Source organism: Dunckerocampus dactyliophorus, chromosome 3, assembly GCF_027744805.1.
Source record: "Dunckerocampus dactyliophorus isolate RoL2022-P2 chromosome 3, RoL_Ddac_1.1, whole genome shotgun sequence".
In the NCBI taxonomy this organism is placed as follows: Eukaryota; Metazoa; Chordata; class Actinopteri; order Syngnathiformes; family Syngnathidae; genus Dunckerocampus; species Dunckerocampus dactyliophorus.
Window position 1 is genome coordinate 22514911 of NC_072821.1, and position 19458 is coordinate 22534368.

The window sequence follows — 19458 nt, forward strand, 5'->3', positions numbered from 1 at the left end:
CACTCGGCCACCGTGCGGCATGAAAGTATCATATTCACTCTTATTTTGATGGAATTTGTTTATTATGAATCTTTTTAAAGTTATCCAAAAATGTGTTCCCTACTAATTATGCTGTACTACTCATGCAAGAAAATACCCCAATTTGTAAGTTTTATAGAAAGTATAGACCTAGGACGTCTGTTACAGTAATCCCTCGTTTATCGCCATTAATTGTTCCAGACCAGACCGTAATAAGTGCATTTCTGCGAAGTAGGATCCCTTATTTATAAATTGAACACTTTGTAGCTAGAGCATTTAATACAGCCCTCTAGACATGAACTAAAACCCTTATAGTCACCTTTACACTCGTATTACCCAATATAGTAGACAAAAAGAGCAAGTACCGGACAGGAAGTGACGTTGGGGGTTCAAGAGTTGAGTTTTAGCTTGGTGTGGGTTACAGCCGCAACAGTAGCCTGTGTTTTTATGAGAGATTTTTATTAGTGATTATTGTAGCTGTTGTGAGATAATTCAAACCTACAATAAAAGCCTGTTATTCTGGCGATCAAGTCTGGTGTTTGTGTCTCTCATTGAACATTACATTACTTTCCATAACATTCTGAATGCTTTATTTTTGTATTTTAGTTCATTTAGCCATTTTTATGCTTATACGCTTAATTTAGGCAAAAAGCATGCAACATTTGCTTCAATGCGCTTTTGTTTTTACTAATAATAGTCTGTAATTCACCACGAAAGAACATGATTTATTAATTTATATGTTTTTGACAAGGGCCGCACGGTGGTCTAGTGGTTAGCACGATGGCCAACACAGCCTGGAGATCGGGAAGACCTGGGTTCGATTCTCCCTTGGGCATTTCTGTGTGGAGTTTGCATGTTCTCCCCGTGTGCGCGTGGGTTTTCTCCGGGTAGTCCGGCTTCGTACCACCTTCCAAAAACATGCAGGTTAGGTTAATTGGTGACTCTAAATTGTCCATAGGTATGAATGTGAGTGTGAATGATTGTTTGTCTGTACGTGCCCTGCCATTGGCTGGCGACCAGTCACCAGTGTACCCCGCCTGTCGCCCGAAGTCAGCTGGGATAGGCTCCAGCATGCCACCGCGACCCTAATGAGGAGAAGCGGTATAGAAAATGGATGGATGGATGTTTTTGACGAACCGTGGTAAAGTGAAGCCGCCGAATTCGAGCCGAGAAGTGGTGAGGGATAACGGTATATCTATCTTTAGATATTTTATTTATATTTATTGTATGTATTTATTCTATATAATTCTTATTGCTGTGACAGAAATACATTTTTTAAGGTCATGTGAAATATTTTTTTGCTTGTGTATGCGTATGTGTACACGGGTTACGAGTGGGTGTGAGAGAGAGAGCAAGAGATGAGATATATGGTTTCACTTAAATTACCTGCTAATCATAGACAGTGATGTATGGTCATATTACACCACCAGCGCAGACATCTGTGATCTAAACCATCATTTCTATTCTGATTGACATTTTCTGACAATCTCTTCTGAAACAGCCGCCGCGCACACAGTCTGTGTGTGCATGTGTGTGAGTTTTTGTGTGAATGCATTCTCGATCTGTGCTGCAAACCTGTTCATCTCAAGGCTCTCCTTCTGAGATAGAGGCAAGGTGTTGCTTGCATCCAGGCCAGCCAAATGCACTGTGAATGGATTTCACGCGTATTCGGAGCGGCGGGAACTTGATGGGAAATGTTCTTGAGATGACACATTTTAATGTTTCCACCAACCCGTTTCAAGGACAAATTGTGTGGCTGTGCATGTGAGGGGTTTACAAGATTGTTTTTCTGTTTTTTTTTATGATTTTGTTCCCTGTGGTTATCATGGAGATGTGTATTTAGCAGCTTAGTACTGCTGGATATGGCCTGTCATTCACTGTGATTGTCTGTTAAAAAAGAGAATCTGTAGTTGGGGATGATGATTGTATTTTTTCACAAGTTATTTTCAAAAGAAAAGGTGCATGCCGACATTCCATAATTCCCTGACCATCAATTGCCATTTTTGTTCTTTTTCAAAAAGACAAGCTATTCCAAACCAATCCCAACATCAGTTTCGATCTTCGGAAGCTTGAAAGAATACATAGTATGTGAGGAGTTTTGAGGATGGTTTCAGCAGAAGATGCAATTTGTGTGTATTAAATGTTATACGTAAAAAAAAAGTAAAGACTCAAGAAAAAAATGGTTTTGGAAGTTTCATCATCCACAATCCCTATGTGAGACAAGAACGTACGCCTTTCCCTTTTTGGTGCATTCTAGATAGCCGCCTCTTGCTGGCAGTTTTTCACTAAGAATGCACATAATTGGGATTCACCTATTTTGCTATAAAGCCCTATAAAAAAAAAAAAAAAAACCTCCAACAACGTTTTTATACATGCTGTAACCATACAGTAACAGGCACATTTATGGTAACATGTAAATTGCAGTATTTTGGTCATTTTAAGCATTACCGGAGCAACTAACATTACCTCCGTCAACAACAAGAGCAAAGAGAGTGCGTTCTGTGTCGTTCTGTTCCGACGACTAATTCGGGACTAATGAGGATCCAGTACCTTATCTTTTTGAGCCTGGATATACAGTACGGAGGAAGAGGTTTTAGAACGGCAAGAAGATAAAATAAAACGTCGGAGCAGACGGGGGCCGAGAGAGTCAGAACCGGCATGACTTGGTGGTGTAAACGTGGAGCTTGCCAAGCCATCCCTACAACAATTAAATGTTTCTGCTGCACTTAGTGGCACAGTGTTACCATCTGGCGAGGAGGACACTGTTCCATGAAACTGTATCACAATGAAGAATTGTTAACGCTAACAAACCCTGCAGTGGTAGAAACTTTTTTCCACCTACCTAAAATCAACTGGAAAAGGCCAGCTGAGGCCTGGACTGCCAAAGTGGCCCAAGATACTCCTACTTTGTGCTCATGGTGCAGCTCAACAAAACCTAAATTCCCCAAACCGAGTTAAACGGTACCTCAACGGTGGTCATCAACTTACTTTGTCAAGTCAGGTTCATGGGTTTGTGCTCAGTGCCCATTCACATAAAAGGGTGTGTTGACGTCATATTAGTCTACTTCCGTGCAACAATTGAGCCAATTCAGCTGGTGGATTTTACACAAGAGGAGCAAGTAATTATTACGGAGTGTTATGAGGAGTTCAAATATATATTGATAAGATAAAATATTGATATTTATTCCAATATCCAAAGATATTGATTCTGATACATGGAGCACAAAGTTCTTGATATCACAGCTATATACGCAGTTGATCTGGCCGTATTACCACGCCAGAAAAGTAGTTCCTCTGTGTTAGCTCCTAAAATAATAATCGCTATTGCTTTGGTAATTTGCAGGTCACGGCATATAAATGGAGTGTTGTTGTTGTTTTTTGAATTTTTTTTACGAGGGCTATATAGGCGGAATAGGTGACTCCCCATTACGTGTATTCTTAGTGGAAAAACTTCCAGCACGAGGCATCTGTGTGCAATGCACAGAAAAGGGAAAGAGGTGTGTTCTTCTCACATCGGGGTTGTGGGTGATGGGCAAAATTCCCCCCAAAAAGTGCCGTTGTCTGTTCAAGGTTTCTTAAAGGTTGTGGGATGACTTTCTGTTTACAGCTTTCAGATGACCTTCTGACAGCAACAGGGTGTTAGCTCAAATATGTATTACCTTTTGGTAGTGGTCAGAGGCGTTGTGAGCGTGACGCTGACGCGCTGCAGGCGAGCCTGTTGTGAAGCTAGTCACTAGCCAGCTACTAGCTGACTGGTGTGTTCTGGCTGTGTAACGTAGTTCGGTCGGCGTAACGGTTTTAATAATAATAATAACAATGTTGCTGTAGCTTGGTTATATGCACATTATATGTGAATGGAGCATTGTTTGGAGCAGTGTTTTTCAGAAGGCTTTAGAGGCGGAATAAGTGTTTCCCAAACGTGCAGTAAAGAGCTGTCTCTTTTTATCTGTTTTTATATCTTTTGAACGCACAGAAAAGAGAAAGACATATTTATGTCTCACATAAGCTGATGGACAAAATTGTAAAAGAAAGTGCAGTTTTCCTTTAAGTTTGAAATGCAGGTCAGTGCTTGTGTTAGTGGTTAGGCCAGCAGAGAAGGCTTTGCTGGCCCTGACTGCACACCACTGCAATATACAGTCCAGGATGTTTGAGGTACTTAATGGCAGTTCTCCACCTATTGCACTCTAACTGATTTTCCTTGCTGATTATCAGTAATTGAAGGCAGAAAATGACACACTTTTCACACATGTATTTGAGTTGATGGCTTCAGACATTTAAAGGTAGAATACAATAGAATACACTTTTATTTACACTAAACAAAAATATACACACTTTTGATTTGCTCCCATTTTTCAGGATCACAAATCTGTCTAAGTCCGTGTTAGTGAGCATTCATAATTCATAATTTCATCCACTTCACAGCTTGGCAAGATGCTGTTTTGACAGCATGATTATTGCTCAGGTGTGCCTTAGGTTGGCCACAACAAAAGGCTACTCCAAAATGTGCAGTGTAAGTGTATCTGTATATTGTTAATACGATGTTACAGTACTCCCTCACTGATGCACCACTGTCATTCTTTTTTCCAGGGCATTATTCAGGATGTGAAGTTGATATTTGCTCCCAACGGCTACATCACCCAATGTCCAAACCTTAACCGCAGTAAGTATTATAATCAGCCAGAACGCTCTCAGCCTAAAGAAGTATAACAATGTTTCACTTCTTGTTCCTTTATCAAATTTGACATTGAAAATATGATGCTTACCCTCTCCAAATTCATTGTCTTGTCTTTCTCCGTCAGTGAGTTTTCCTTTAATTCAAATTCTGTTATGTCCCTACATGTTTCCCATCTGTCAGACAGCCACTGATCAATATGCTATGGCACGTAATCACATGTTATTTTTAAGCTAATGCCTACCTCAAACATAAACAAAATGATTGTGTTTTGTTTACTATTGATTTGTGTCCAAATAGCCCCCATAAGATGGATAATTTGGGATTGTAACGTTGTCTCTATTTTATTCCTTCTGTTTATGCATGTATTTTTCTTTCTTTCAGCCTGTCCAACCTGTAGTGATTTCCTGAGCTTAGTGCAGGGCATTATGGACTTACAGGACCTACTCGCCAAGATGACCCTGAAAGTAAGGACACAACTCTTCCGCAAAGGGAATTATCACCAAGACCTCGACAGATTATATGTAAAGTAGATGCATGACTTGCTGTATTGTTATTCAGTCTATAAACTGTACGTATAGACACAGCCAACCAAAATTCTGATTCCACAGGCTCAGCAAATAAGACAGAAGACTTAAAAGGACTAACGAAAAGTTTGGACACGCTCTCCAAACATGACAGTTCATTCAATAAAATGAGAAAGTATATGCAAACTTTTAAATGGTACTGTATATGGACGTAATTATTTGAATACAAATGAATACAAAATACAAATGCAATTTCCGATGTACAAAATAAAATTTAGACCCAATATACTGCATACTGTATATTTCATCCAGCAGTATAAAAATCCCACAATTTTTGTGTTTGCATATTTTAATAACGTGAACTTAAATATAATAACAGTTGCACTCTGAGATAAATACTTTAAATCCGGTAAAAAAAATATTGTACATATTAACACATATATTACTATCTTGATATTTATTATGCAATGACATTTTTATTTTCCAATGAAGAGAAGTGAGTGCGTGCTGTTTGTTTATTGTCACAGAACACAGCCATCGTAGCGCCACAAGGACTATAGACAAGACATTAAATGAAAATGAGCACTCTTGTTGTTTTTTATTTTGTATATTTTGGAGCCGTTTTTTTCCAGGTCCTCGGGCTTCCTCCTACATCCCAAAAACATGCATGTTAGGTTGACTGGAGACTTAAATTGTCCATAGGTGTGAATGTGAGTGTGAATGGTTGTCTATAAGTGTTCTCATTAGGGTCGCCAGTATACTGGAGCCTATCCCAGCTGACTTCGGGCAAGAGGCGGGGTACACCCTGGACTGGTCGCCAGCCAATCGTAGGGCACATATAGACAAACAACCATTCACACTCACATTCATAGCTATGGACAATTTAGAGTCGCCAATTAACCTAACATGCATGTTTTTGGAATGTGGGAGGAAAATGGAGTACCTGGAGAAAACCCACGCATGCACGGGGAGAACATGCAAACTCCACACAGAGATGCCCAGCGGAGATTCAAACCCAGATCTTCCCGATCTCCTGACTGTGTGACCAACATGCTAACCACTCGGCCACCGTGCAGCCTGTTATAGCATGTATCAAACTAAATAGTGAATGTTTGCTATGATTTACCAGTACCTTAACACTACTTGTTTACTGCTTATTCTATTTCTATATTCTATTGTATTTTAAGTTTCTTCAGCTTTTCACCAATTTGTTTGGGTGTGTATTCTACCATATAGAATCCACCATATGTAGATCCATAGATACACCAGACTTGGTTGTTTGGAGTCACTGCCTCAAAATTCCACTGAATATATTGCTCTGAAAATACATCCAAAAGAATCTCGTAGCTTTGCATATCTACATGAAACTTGAATAAATGGATGTATGAAAGTTTGCTGCTGCACACTGGTACATGGCGACTGAGTAGAAACACAACATGTGTATTCAACCAATCAACATTTGTCAGCATAGCCTGCCCCTCTGTACTTCCTGGATGTTTGCAGAAAGACCGTAGTGGCTAGAAGGAACTTATTCAGCCCCTAGAGGAGGGGTTCTCAACCTTTTTGACCTCGGGGAACAAATTTTCCTGTACAGTGTGGCCTGGGGCCCATTCACATATCCATCCATCCATCTATGCCGCTTATCCTCATTAATGTCATGGGGGTATGCTGGAGTCTATCCTAGCTGACTTCGGACAAGAGGCGGGGTACACCTTGGACTGGTCGCCAGCCAGTTGCAGGGCCCCATTGAAATATTAACACATTAAATCGATCTTGTTCTTGGTTTGATATCTATTGAACAAATGAAATCAAGTCCACTTGCAATTAACAAGCTAAAACCTTGCCAATTAAACTAAGTGATACAATGTGATAGTCACCAAATATTTATTTACCACATGTATGTAAATCCACACATACAACAAGATGCAGAACAGGCTAATAGTGGAATGTACTACAAGAATATATTTACGAACAACTCAAGGTGACTCACAGTGTCGTTCAAAAGTGGGATGGTCAGCAGCTTCTTTGCAGCGGCCTCTCCGATCATCTCACGGCACATATCAACTGTGGCAGGCAGAACCAACTCCTGCGCTATAGTGAGTTGTGCTACACGCCTGGCTACCAGGCAGCCGGCTTTCAAAGCACATCTGGAGTGGCTAACCATTGTCACAATAGACCTTTTTTGCATCTGTAGCCCATTTTCTTTTCATCTGAAGAATTCCCCTGGCTTTTCCACGAGTATAGGATGTTTGGTCTCGAGATGCCCCTTTAGCTTGGCCGGTTTCAGAGCCTTGTTGGACCGCGTTAAGCCGCATTCCACACACTGCACTCTGGGATCTGCATTGCCTACATTCACAAAGCCGTACTTGATAAAGTCTGGATTGTATTTCCTGAAAAAAATAGTCTTTTGAGGGGGGGTTTCCTTTGATTCATCTTTATTTTTTCTTTTGAAAAACGTAGCCGCTAGTTGAGTGTCTTCTTTTTCCTTCAAGTGTCCTTATGTGGTAGGAGGCGGTATTGCAACTGACTGCCTTGCAGATAACAGCCTTTATACAGTCTGATAACAGCATGCGGCCCTCGAGGCCCACAGGTGCAGAACTAAAATGTTTTTTGGGGCCCTCTAAGTGGTGCTGGCGGCCCAAGCGTGGGCCACGGCCCTATGGTTAAGAATCTTTAACCCTAGAGGAAATTTTTTTATTTGAGTAGATTTTGGTGGAAACGCAGGGGGGTATGAGTATGGTTGAGTATGGGCTAGTGCAGCACCAGCCATCTGGGGCACTGCCATCTTATGTAGATTCTGACTGTAAATTTTGTATCTCATGAACAATAAACCGTGGATCCTCACTTATCCCCAATTCAGCATCCACGCCCCCTCAAATTTGTGCATTTTGTTAAAAAAAATATAAATTTTTATTAGGCAATAAAATTAGGCAATTTTTGCTGCAGAAAACACATCTCATTTACCGAGTCGATAATAATATATAAATACTGCATGTGATATTACAGGTAAAATGTACAGCATATACTGTATGTGCCACAGTTTAAGAAAGACCACCATTTTTACATGTTTATGTCTCCATCCTTCACTGATAACGTGTTTTTTTGTCAAGTGTTGAGATTTTGCACTTTGTCCAGTGGTCCTTGAACGCACTTTAGTTGCCGTGAGATGAAAAAGTCAAACTTATATATCACTTTCTCTGACGCTGCCACATCTTAATAAATCCACCTATTAGAAGACAAACTGCCATGTTCTTTCACTTGAACACATGCAGCTATACTTTTGCCACTCTATACGAGACGGTAGCGTGACAACCAGGCTCAGAGCTGCACTGGGACTCAGATGCCATCTGTTCATCTATCATTTTACATTATCATCCATTAGTGGTGAGTACCTATAGGATTGCTCCAGTATCTATCTATCTATTGATCCATCCATCCATCTTCTATGCCGCTTATCCTCACTAGGGTCGTGGGTATGCTGGAGCCTATCCCAGCTGACTTCGGGCGAGAAGTGGGGTACACCCTGGACTGGTCCTATCTATTGATACATTTTATAATTTCAAAAGTGTTGAATAAGTGTGTGAGGCTTATTGAAGAGAGACAGGGGAGGGTTCTGGAGCTGAATCTAATCTAATACAGTAGATGCCCCTACAACATAAATAATCCGTTCCGAGAAAGTTTGCGTTATGGGTTTTTACGTTATACAAAGCGTAAAATACATGTAAATAGCCTAATCCGTTCCAAGATCTTCCCAAACTCACCCCTTTGGCCCTTCAAAATATTCAAGAAGAGATTTCAATGCGTGCAAACTACAATAGTTTAAGGGCGACTACGTTGAGGAAGGAGGTTGAAGGGAGAAGCCTGTCTCTCACACAAACTCACGTACGCGCTGTATAACTCAGCCAATGAGATGAGAGTATAGGCGGTGCCCCGATAATCGGCCAATAAAATGAGAGCGTAGGCGGTGCCCCAATAATCAGCCAATGAGATGAGAGTGTAGGCGGTGCCCCAATAACCAGGTAATGAGACGAGAGCGTAGGCGGTGCCCCGATAATTAGCCAATGAGATGAGAGCGTAGGCGGTGCCCCGATAATCAGTCAATGAGAGCGTGAAGCGTCAGAAGGGGTCACCAAGTGTATTCTGTTAGTCATGGAAAATGTTTCACTCTCTCTGACGCGCAAGCTTTTCAAATCGAATTTCTGAACTTGCACCGACTTGACGCGTTACGTTATATGTAATTTCTTACGTAATACGATGCAAAAACTTTACATAAATTCTTTACGTTCAGTGGAATTTACGTAAAAGGAGGTTTACATTATGTGAACTACGGTAATTACTAATGTAATTACAACAGTCACTCAGTCACTGCAAATGTGAACTTATAATGGGAGAACAACGTCAATGTCAAGCTCGATAAGCTAGCAGGAGACTTTGGGGGTGAGGGAAGGGGTTGGGTTTCAAACATATCGTGACGTAAAGTAAAATCTACTGTATTATACAGAGTCTGAAATGATGAACATTGCTGTCCTGCTGTGTCACTACTTTCTACTTGTCCATTTATACACACAAACACATTTCCACCTGACTTGTTCATACAAATCACAGCAGGGAGGATCCAGTCATCTCCAGCTCCCAAATGTGTCCTTGCCTTTCAGTGGTTGGGATGAGAAGAGTTCGGCAAGGGGTGAATCGTTTTTAATATGAAGAAGGAATATGAGGGACAGATGAGGTGACTGTGATGTCATTGACTGTATGTTGATTCCCATGATGTTTATGTGTAACATGCATGTGCATACATGACTTATGAAGAACGTCATGTGCTTAGAGTATTGGCCACACTCAAACGTGCACAGCTGGACGTTCTGCTGTTGTCTTATGCATCACTGGAGACACACATCTATTAGCATCTCACCCGTGTGATAGTTGTTGCTCACGTTATCCAGGAAAGCAATTCCCGTGTGATGCCTCAGGGCTGATGCTTTGCCTTTGAAATTTGTGTTTCAAGCCTTTTGTTTAGGACTTTGACAGGGCTGCTTTTTAAGCTTGCAGCTCACACAGTTCTCCGGTAGCCAATTGGGACGTCTCTAAATGCCTCAGTGGCATCTAGAATTTCTCTCTTTTTCTTGAAAAGCCTCTGTCGTTTCATGGTGAGTCCTTTTTTTCCTGACACTGTGGCCTGAGCGAGTCTCACAGGAGCAGATGCAGTAGACTCAGAGCAATTCTGCTGCTCAGACCAGCAGCCAGCCAATAATTTCTCAGTTGACCTTTAATGTTCAGACGACTTCTACTTTATTCAGTGACACCAGTCAGGACTCTGAATGTTTATATGTTGTCTAGGTTACTATCAGTAAAGTGAAACCTTGGTTAGCATCATTAATTCCAGAAGGTCTGACTCAAACCAAAGCATACTCTAACCAAATCAGATTTTTTCACAAAAAATAACGCAAATCCAATTCATCTGTTCCAGACACCCAAAAATGTTTACATAAAATATATCATAAATAAATATATATACATATATATAAATGATGACTGAAAGCGATAAATTAACCATTTACCTTGATTGTTGACAAAGATGGCGATAAGGCAGGGATGAAGAGGAGGAGGAGGGGAGGAGATTTCCACACAGACACCATTGATGTTTTGCTGTCAATTATTTCCTTCATTTACTCACTTTCTTTATCAAAGTGAAAGTGCTGGGCACTCGCAACTTTCTTTTGCTCTATAGTGGGTTATCTTTGATCAAGAGAACAGCCGAGACTTGTAGCATAACTGCTAATTAGCAAAGAACTACAGAGTTAACCACTGATGTCATCATAGACGGGTGATGGAACTGGAGGACGATGACTTCCAGTTCCGCTTTCAATTCAGAGCATGCTAACAGGTTAAACACGGGTGTTTATTTGATACGAACACAGTTCAGGACTCACGCCATGCATTAATAAAACAACAACACACAATGTACGTGAACCGAGGCAGCACTTTTGAGTACTATTTTTACGTAAACAAATATTTCCTAAAACATGCTAATAGGGGCGTACGCCACCAAACCCATTCAACCATGCCTTCATTTGCTTCTTTGTTTCCCCATGAAGCTGAAAGCTTAGAATTGCATAGAATATCCTGGTTAAGGGGCGGCACGGTGGTCCAGTGGTTAGCATGTTGGCCACACAGCCACAGTCAGGAGATAGGCAAGAGGGAAGACCTGGGTTCGAATCTCCGTTTGGCATTTCTGTGTGGGTTTTCTCTGAGTACTCCGGTTTCCTTTCAAGAAGCGGCATAGACAATGGATGGATGGATCCTGGTTAAGATAACAAATGACATAATAAACGCAGAGCTAAAGGGGCAAACCCAACCCCTGATAAATTGTGTGTGTGTCAATACATATAATAAAATGTTTTTGTATAATAAAAGTTTCAAGTTATAAAAGTGCTCCAACTCAGGTTTTTGAGGAATTTATTCATCTAATACGGGTTTTACAATGCTACAAGATCAATGTACTTTCACATTTCTCTCTTTAAAGTCATTTGTACGATGAGATGAGCAAACGGTTTTTGGACTGCTGTCAAATAAGCATCACTGTTGAAGGACAAACATCAAAAGTGTTGAGCATGAAAGTAGCTTTAGAAGAAGGACTGTGCAGTGTGTAGGAGTACAAGGGGGTGAGCAAGGATCTGGACTGTCAGTCTTTTCTGTCATTTTCACTATAGCTGATAGCCTACGGTCTGAAACATGAGCTGAATGAAGATCTCTTATTACTATTCCTCTAATGAGCTGATCCCAGTGGAACACCAGAGGGTGATGGAGAGAGGGTGAGGGGTTAACCTGCTTGCACTGTAAGACTTTTTGTTTTGTGATTGGTCCTTTTGTGGTTCTTCTCAGTTAAATTATGCAGAGTCCAGACTGACCCAGCTTGAGGGATGCCACTGTGAGAAGACGTGCAGTGCCAATGGCCTTGTCTACAGGAATAAGGAGCTTTGGGTCGAACCAGAAAATTGTAGAAACTGTGCATGTAAGGTAAGGGTCACTCTTGTTCTCATGAATGATGAAACACTTACTTTAGACTTACGCTTCAAAATATGATGTCCGCTATATTTCACTATAATTCAAATAATCAGTTTGTCTTATTTTAAGGGGTATATCAAAACAACATTATCACGTGCAGTCATCAGTACAGTTGTGTTCAATTATGAAGCGCAAGGTATGGTTTAAACCAGGGGTCACCAGCCCGTCGATGACGGTACACCAGTCGACCTTTAAGACTTTGCCGGTCAATTGCGAGATTATAAAAACCTATATATACTGTACAGTATATATATATATATATATATATATATATATATATATTATTCCATCAGTGCCCTCCCCTCCCGGAGAGTGACCAACAGGCACACATTTTGACCACTGAACACGCCCGTACACCTCGCCGCTCTCCAGCCACGCAACCTTCAAGCTCCAGCCAGGAGCCCCGTCCCCAAAATCAGCGCACGCACACCAGCTCGCTTCGCCCCGCAAGCAGCAAGCGTGCAGAGTTTGAGTGAGAGGTAGAGAAGGAGTGACAGAGCACAGCGATATGCCTGCGCAAACAGTAGTTATTGCACGTTAATATGGCTCAAAATCTGCCTTTGCTACCTGTGCACCTCCAAAAAATATTTAAGCTGCGACGACCCATGACACATTGAACAGCCCCTCTCTCCTCAACCACCATCGCTCGACCATGACACTGAGCCAACATGCCAAACAGAGTTGTACTGTAGTTTGCTCACAGAGCCGACGCCAGAATGCTGACATTGACAAAGATCCACAAAAGTAGGGGTGCCCAAAGTGCGGCCCAGGGGCCATCCGCAGCCCATGGCTCATTAGTCATTGCATCACTGCAGAAACCAAATCAAATTAAAAAAAAACAGCAATAATGGTAAAAATAGAGCAAAGGGCACAATGACAAAAAGCTGAAATGTTGAAACCAATAACCAATAATAACACAAAGCTTTGTATTTAAAGACAAATGTATCACTTTTTACTTTACTTTAGATCTTGCACAGGTTCACAGCCTGAGATTTTGGACTCAAAAAGGTTGGTGACCACTAGTCTAAACTGATGTCCCGATCAGCATTTTTGGCCTCCAACCCCGACCCAATTTTTTGGCTTTAGATCCGGTCAGATACTTGGACAATGTTATTGTAGATCAGGGATCACCAACGTGGTGCCCACGGGCCCCAGGTAGCCCCCCACGACCACATGAGGTGCCCGCAAGCCTGCTTTTCATTCAGGTTTTCAGTTAATAATGAAAGAACAGCAGAAAGAAATGCATTCTGAAATACAAAATGTGAGTTGTGGACACCAGCATTTTGTTAATGTTCTGGTAAAACAAGCATATTCGCTTTGTTTGGGTTTAAAATAAGCTCTGAAAATAAATGTTACAAAAATGAGTAGCTCTTGGCCATTTTCATTTTGTAAAAGTAGCTCTCACAAGGAAAAACATTGGTGACCTCTGTTGTAGATTATGGAAATTAAAATGTTTTTAGTTAGTAACTAAAGTAAACACAATAAAACATTTGTATAAAGCTTATTTCAATACATTTTGAATTTGCTAGTATTGTTGTAAATCAACAATGTAGTTTTGTGATGGCAGAACATAGAATGGATCCATATACTCTAAAAAACTACAAAAACACACATTTTTCACAACGGATATGGGCTGGTTGTCCTACGCAATATATTTGACTACCTTTTCAGTGATCAGCTTTGCATTGCTCTATTTTTGGTCTCTGAAAGTTTAGAGTTTGTTGCTATGGCACGGCCTTTTCTTCGTTGGCCTTGCTCATCGCTTCGTACTCCGTTTCATGTTTGGTACTCAGATGACATTAAATTTGTGGTATTAAATGCAGATCTACTAGTACCGCAATCTGAAATTGTCATTTTGTGATTGTAGGACTATTTTTATTTACAATGCAGAAGTACCTCCACATGACTGACATCGCTTTGTTTACTTTCCGGCCTGCTGCAAAGCCAAAACGCTTTACGGCAGCTGCCGTAAAGATCGGGTGGGCTCAACCTACGATCTCCGATCAATAAAAAAAAAGGGAAAATTTGTCCCGATTGGGACATCTCTAGTTTAAACTCAAAATTTGTACTATAACATATATTAGTGTCTACGAAATGTCATGTCAAGTCAAATTAACTACATGTAGGGGTGTCATGAGACGGGACAATATACAAGATTGGGTCTACGAGAACGAGACGAGGAGAGATTTTAACATTTCTTTTAAGAAAAGTACAATGAAAAAAATACAACAATTATATGATAATATATTGCAATCTACTGTTTTAATTTTACACTCTTCTGCACACCGTGTGTATGTTCGCTGCCCCGCCTCCAACCCCAAGACAAGGAAACTGTATGACTGACAAAAGGGCTCATTCTGTTCATGCCATTGTTCTATGGAACAAACGGGCCAAGGTCCTGAAACCATTGCGCAGATCGATTCCTTTTCCTGCCTGTTTGGAGGCGGGAGACGAGGAATACAGACACGCATGCACGTATATTCAGGCTATTTTCATTTATTGTGTGATTAATGGTGATGGTGGTAAAGTTATTATCATCCCAGGCCTAGTGCTCACGAGACATTTTTTTCTGAAGAAGAAATCTTGTCACGTTTTAATCTCACGAGATCTTGTGACACCTGTAACTACAGGTTATGAAAAATGGCATTATAATATAAAAACATAGCACAATAATTAGTTGGCAAGTTAACTATTACTGTACTCAAGTCTTAATTTCCCCATTTGTGGCTTTCTTAAAAGTCAACCATTGATAATAATTGTCTTCAATATGCTAAAATTGTTTGGCTTTAACATAATCAGAACAATACAGAAATTCCCCGGCAATAAAATTGTCATAACGTGTTGGTCTTTTGATATTTTGATTGCCTGCTCAATCATGTCAAACAATAACAGTATGATTTGTTAAGTTCTTAATTTGAATCATCCAGAGAAACTGCACGTTTAACATCACAGCTGAAGATAGTAAATTAATAACCTTAAACACATTTTTCTTATCATACTAAATACCATACTCATGATTTACAACACACATTTGCTGGATGGAAAAAGACTACCGAGTCTATTCTTTACCACCTAACCGGTAGCTTCCTTCAGTACTTCCTCTTTTCCAAGTCTGATACCACTGCCACCCAAGGGCAGCACCCTGGTAATCATCCTCTAATTAGCGTCCCTGTCTGCTCGCACACATGGAAGCCAGACTTTTAAATGTGTGGAATCAGGCCATCTGTGGCCCTGGGGATTTAGACTTACTGTATCACTACACAGCAAGCACAGGAGAGAGTTTAGTTGGTATGATTTGCTCCTCTGAACATACCATTAAGTGGATATCTGTGCCATCCTCGGGGAACTATTTCCAATGACTCATGAAATTAAGAGGCAATTGCAAGGATAGATCAGCTTCAGAGCTGAAGTCAGTCCTCCAGGGCCTCCATATCAGCAGACCACTTGGTGCCATCATCTGTCCTCCAGCACTGAATGATGAATCCGTTAACAGGTTGTATATTTATCCCCTATTGGCCAATTCATTAGTCGAGGTAATTCAATCAGATTGAAGCTCTGCGGACCGTCTTATTTTGCAAGGATGTTTCTTGATGTTTACAAATTTTAATTTCTTGTTGAGACTCTCATTAAACAAATAATTATGTTTTATTATGGTGGTAATGTTTTCATGTTGTTGGTCTAATACATTTTTACCAGAGCATTTTTTTTCCTAAATCAGTCCTCTATCTCCTCATCTAGAATCAAGTCTAAATATAGCACATTGCAGTTTAGCACAACTGCAAATACCACCACAATAAAAATAAATAATGATAGTTCAATTATGACCCCTTTTATAATTCTACAGGTAAATGATAGATGTGCAATTGTATGTCCTTAAGTGGTATAGCTCAGTTAATTTATGTTGGTTTTACAGAAAAACGGTCTTTCTACTATGACTGTGGGTCAATATAACCTTTTGACTACTACCATCACCTTGACTATTAATATTCATGGTGTTTTCAAATAGTCCATTTTATTCCATTCAATTCCATTGTCTTTTGCTTATCAGTCTCATCAGGCATCAGTCTCAGTAGGGAAGTCCAGACTTCCCAGTCCCCGGGTACCTCTTCGACTTCTATCAGGAGGGCCCCAAGGCGCTCCCAGGGCAACTGTGAGACATATTCCCTCCAGCGTGTCCTGGATCTGCCCCTAGGTGATCTCCCGGTTGGGCATGCCCGGAACATCTCACCATGGAGGCGTCCAGAGGCATCCATGCTAGATGCCCGAGCCACCTCAACTGGCTCCTCTGTGAAGGAGCAGCGGCTCTACTCTGAGCTCCTCCTGGATGACTAAGCTCCTCACCCTATCTCTTAGGGTGTCACTCATTTTAGCTGCTTGTATCAGCAATCTTGTTCTTTCGGCCGTGACCCAAAGCTCATGATAATAGGTGAGGGTGGCACCAAGACCCCCTTGGCCACAGGTCTATGATCGACTTAATTGAGCACCTTCATGTTTGATCCTCATCTGACTTTTTTCATACTGTATACAAAATACATGATTTAAATAATATTTTTAACTGACATTACAATGAATTACACACAATTAAAAAAATGGGAGATTCTGGCATTTACTACTAAACATAATTTTGTTGCTCATCAGTATCACAGGTCAGAGCAGAGTTGTCACATCTAATGTAATTAATTGTGTGAAAGGAAATCAGATAAAATAACAAAAATCCCATTGGACTGCTATATTCAGTAATCTTGCTGAGGATGGTCATGTAACATTCGGTACAACTCAACGAGAAGAACATAGCTGGCTTTCCTATTGGAAGAAATGTTTCATTAAATGATGTATTACTGTTCTTGGCAGTAATGTCAGCATGTAATTCATTTCGCATCAGACCTGATGGAAGGGTGGCACACTTTTATTCTCTTGATTTGTTTTTACACTTAATATGTTGAGCACACTGCTCCCAAGCCTGACATCAGTGAGATTTGCGTCTCATGTATCAAAATAAGTTGATGTCAGGACACACTTGATTGCATACTGTAGTTGCAGTGTTGTTAAAAATGTGCATTTTCTTACAGAATGGTGTAGTGGAGTGCCGCAGGATTTTCTGTCCTCCTGCAAACTGCTCAGAAGACTCATTGCCTGTACATGTGGATGGGACGTGCTGTAAGAAATGCAGGCGTAAGTACAAATCAAAGGTCAGCTTAATCAATAAACATCCCTTTCACTATGTAAAACTAATTGACATGCCTCATAATTTCAAGGTGAAACAGTGAAATTACAAATTATTTAAATGCTTTTGTGTCACCTGCTACTGAACTTGTGACAGAAGCATTTAATTCATTCTTACATCAAACGCAGAATATTATAACTCTTGAAGCAGTCCAAAACAAGGTGTTTGGTGTCCAAACACCTTGTTTTGGACTGCTGCTTGAATCTAATTCTTTGTGTAAATGCATTGTTCACTGAATCTTCATATATGTTCGTAAAAGGAAATGCCTTGTAGTGATATTTATTAGTGTAATGTAGTGAAATTGATCTATGTCAGTAGCATTGTAAGGAGAGACATTTCTCTTTGTTATTGAAATGTGCATAATGAAGGAAACACGTGACTCAAGTGGTGGGATTTGGTGCAGGATGACCATACAATGGCAGTAAAAAATTTAGAGTCAGTTCTCACCAATCGGTTCAGTTCAGTTTCCCAGTGCACATTGGTAAAGACCCTGTCACACTGCACTATTGAACATTTCTGTCTGGAAAAACTACTTTTTAATTAATAAATCATTTTTTCAGCTGGTTTTCAGACTTATCTAGACATTGACAGACAACGCTAGCCATTGCAAACTTTCGACATGTTCAAAATTTTTGACAGCCAGCTTTGGATAGCGATTGGCGGTTCTCAAATGTTACTGTAGCATTTTTGTTTCTTTTGCTGTTTCACCGTTATGCGGGCGGAATCATGCTGAGGGCTGTTGGCAAGGCGGACAGCTCGTCTGCTTCCAGCCATGGAACGCACCGTACGGCTGAATAACGTCAAAGAAACATTCACTTAAATACATGAGCGCCTTATCTCAGGCCAAAGACAGTCCTCGTAATGGTCGAAACGGATTGATAAAGATAGAGGAACATCTAACGTCTGAATCACGGTCAAAACACATGTAAAAGTTAGAGTCGAGAAACAACTTTGCAACAGCAAGACAGGTAGAAACAGACGTATTCAGACGTATTCCGTATTCAAGACGAAATATGAAGAAGATTTTTCCCTTGGCCATGACTGTACTTCCAAAACAAGCCATGCGCACCGTCCAGGTGCTATGACTGAAAGGCATTTTTCAGCCGTTTTGTTTTTTATTAATACTTAAGCAGTCGTTACTCTAGCATTCGACGGTCCATAAACTGGTCTCAGTGAAGACATTACTCATACTTAAGCAGACGTTTCTCAGACATATTTAGATGTTACTCATGCTATTCTATCTACCGTCCATGGCCAACAAATTTGAATTGTCCGCAGTATGACACCGTCTAACATAAATATTTGGACGGAGGCAGACAGAATTGTTAAACGGCAATATACGACAGGGCCTTTAACTCTAATCCCCTTGCATTTCCACAACAGGTGGAAGTGACCATTCTCTGTCCACCAATCAATGGACAGCAGTGGGATTAGCAACAGCCTACACATGTGAAAATGCACCAGGCCACTGATGTCTAAGCAAACAGTATTTTTAGTATGACGTACATGTGGCTTTGTTAACTGCTCAAAAATTCACGGGCAGCTGCGTCTCTCTTGCTGTCCTGGAAATGTCTTAATCCCTTATGTATAGTCCGCCTTTGAATAATTTCAACTCTCCTCTGCCTTACTCCATTGCTCTGCATGCTCAGTGTCTTCCTCTTCCTCCCATGTGAATATCAGAGCTCTGGCACAGGCAAACGAGGGAGTTATGCTCCAGAGTTGTGAGTGTGAGCTTCATGGCCCTGCACCCTGGGGAGGAGGAAAGCAGGACTTCACATGATAGGCTTCATTTTCTATTTCTGCTTTATTGCCAGAGGAATATGTAGAAGTGTCTTTTCTGTTGTATTCTTAATGCACTGTTACATTTCTCCCCTGCTTGGGTTTACTAGCCAAGAACAATTTATTTTACTGACCAAATTAACTATGTATAGAACATTTGCCTTGAAACCATT

General features: G+C 40.7%; 1 protein-coding gene across 1 annotated transcript in view; it reads left to right on the forward strand.

The window, feature by feature from the left end:
* Positions 1 to 19458, forward strand: part of LOC129178161 (protein kinase C-binding protein NELL1-like) — a 288999-nt gene that overhangs the window by 103220 nt on the left and 166321 nt on the right. Inside the window, exons 6-9 of the mRNA XM_054770107.1 lie at positions 4606 to 4678; positions 5075 to 5157; positions 12100 to 12234; positions 17352 to 17454. Of these exons, the coding sequence (XP_054626082.1) occupies positions 4606 to 4678; positions 5075 to 5157; positions 12100 to 12234; positions 17352 to 17454 (394 nt within the window). The remainder of the gene's footprint in view (positions 1 to 4605; positions 4679 to 5074; positions 5158 to 12099; positions 12235 to 17351; positions 17455 to 19458) is intronic.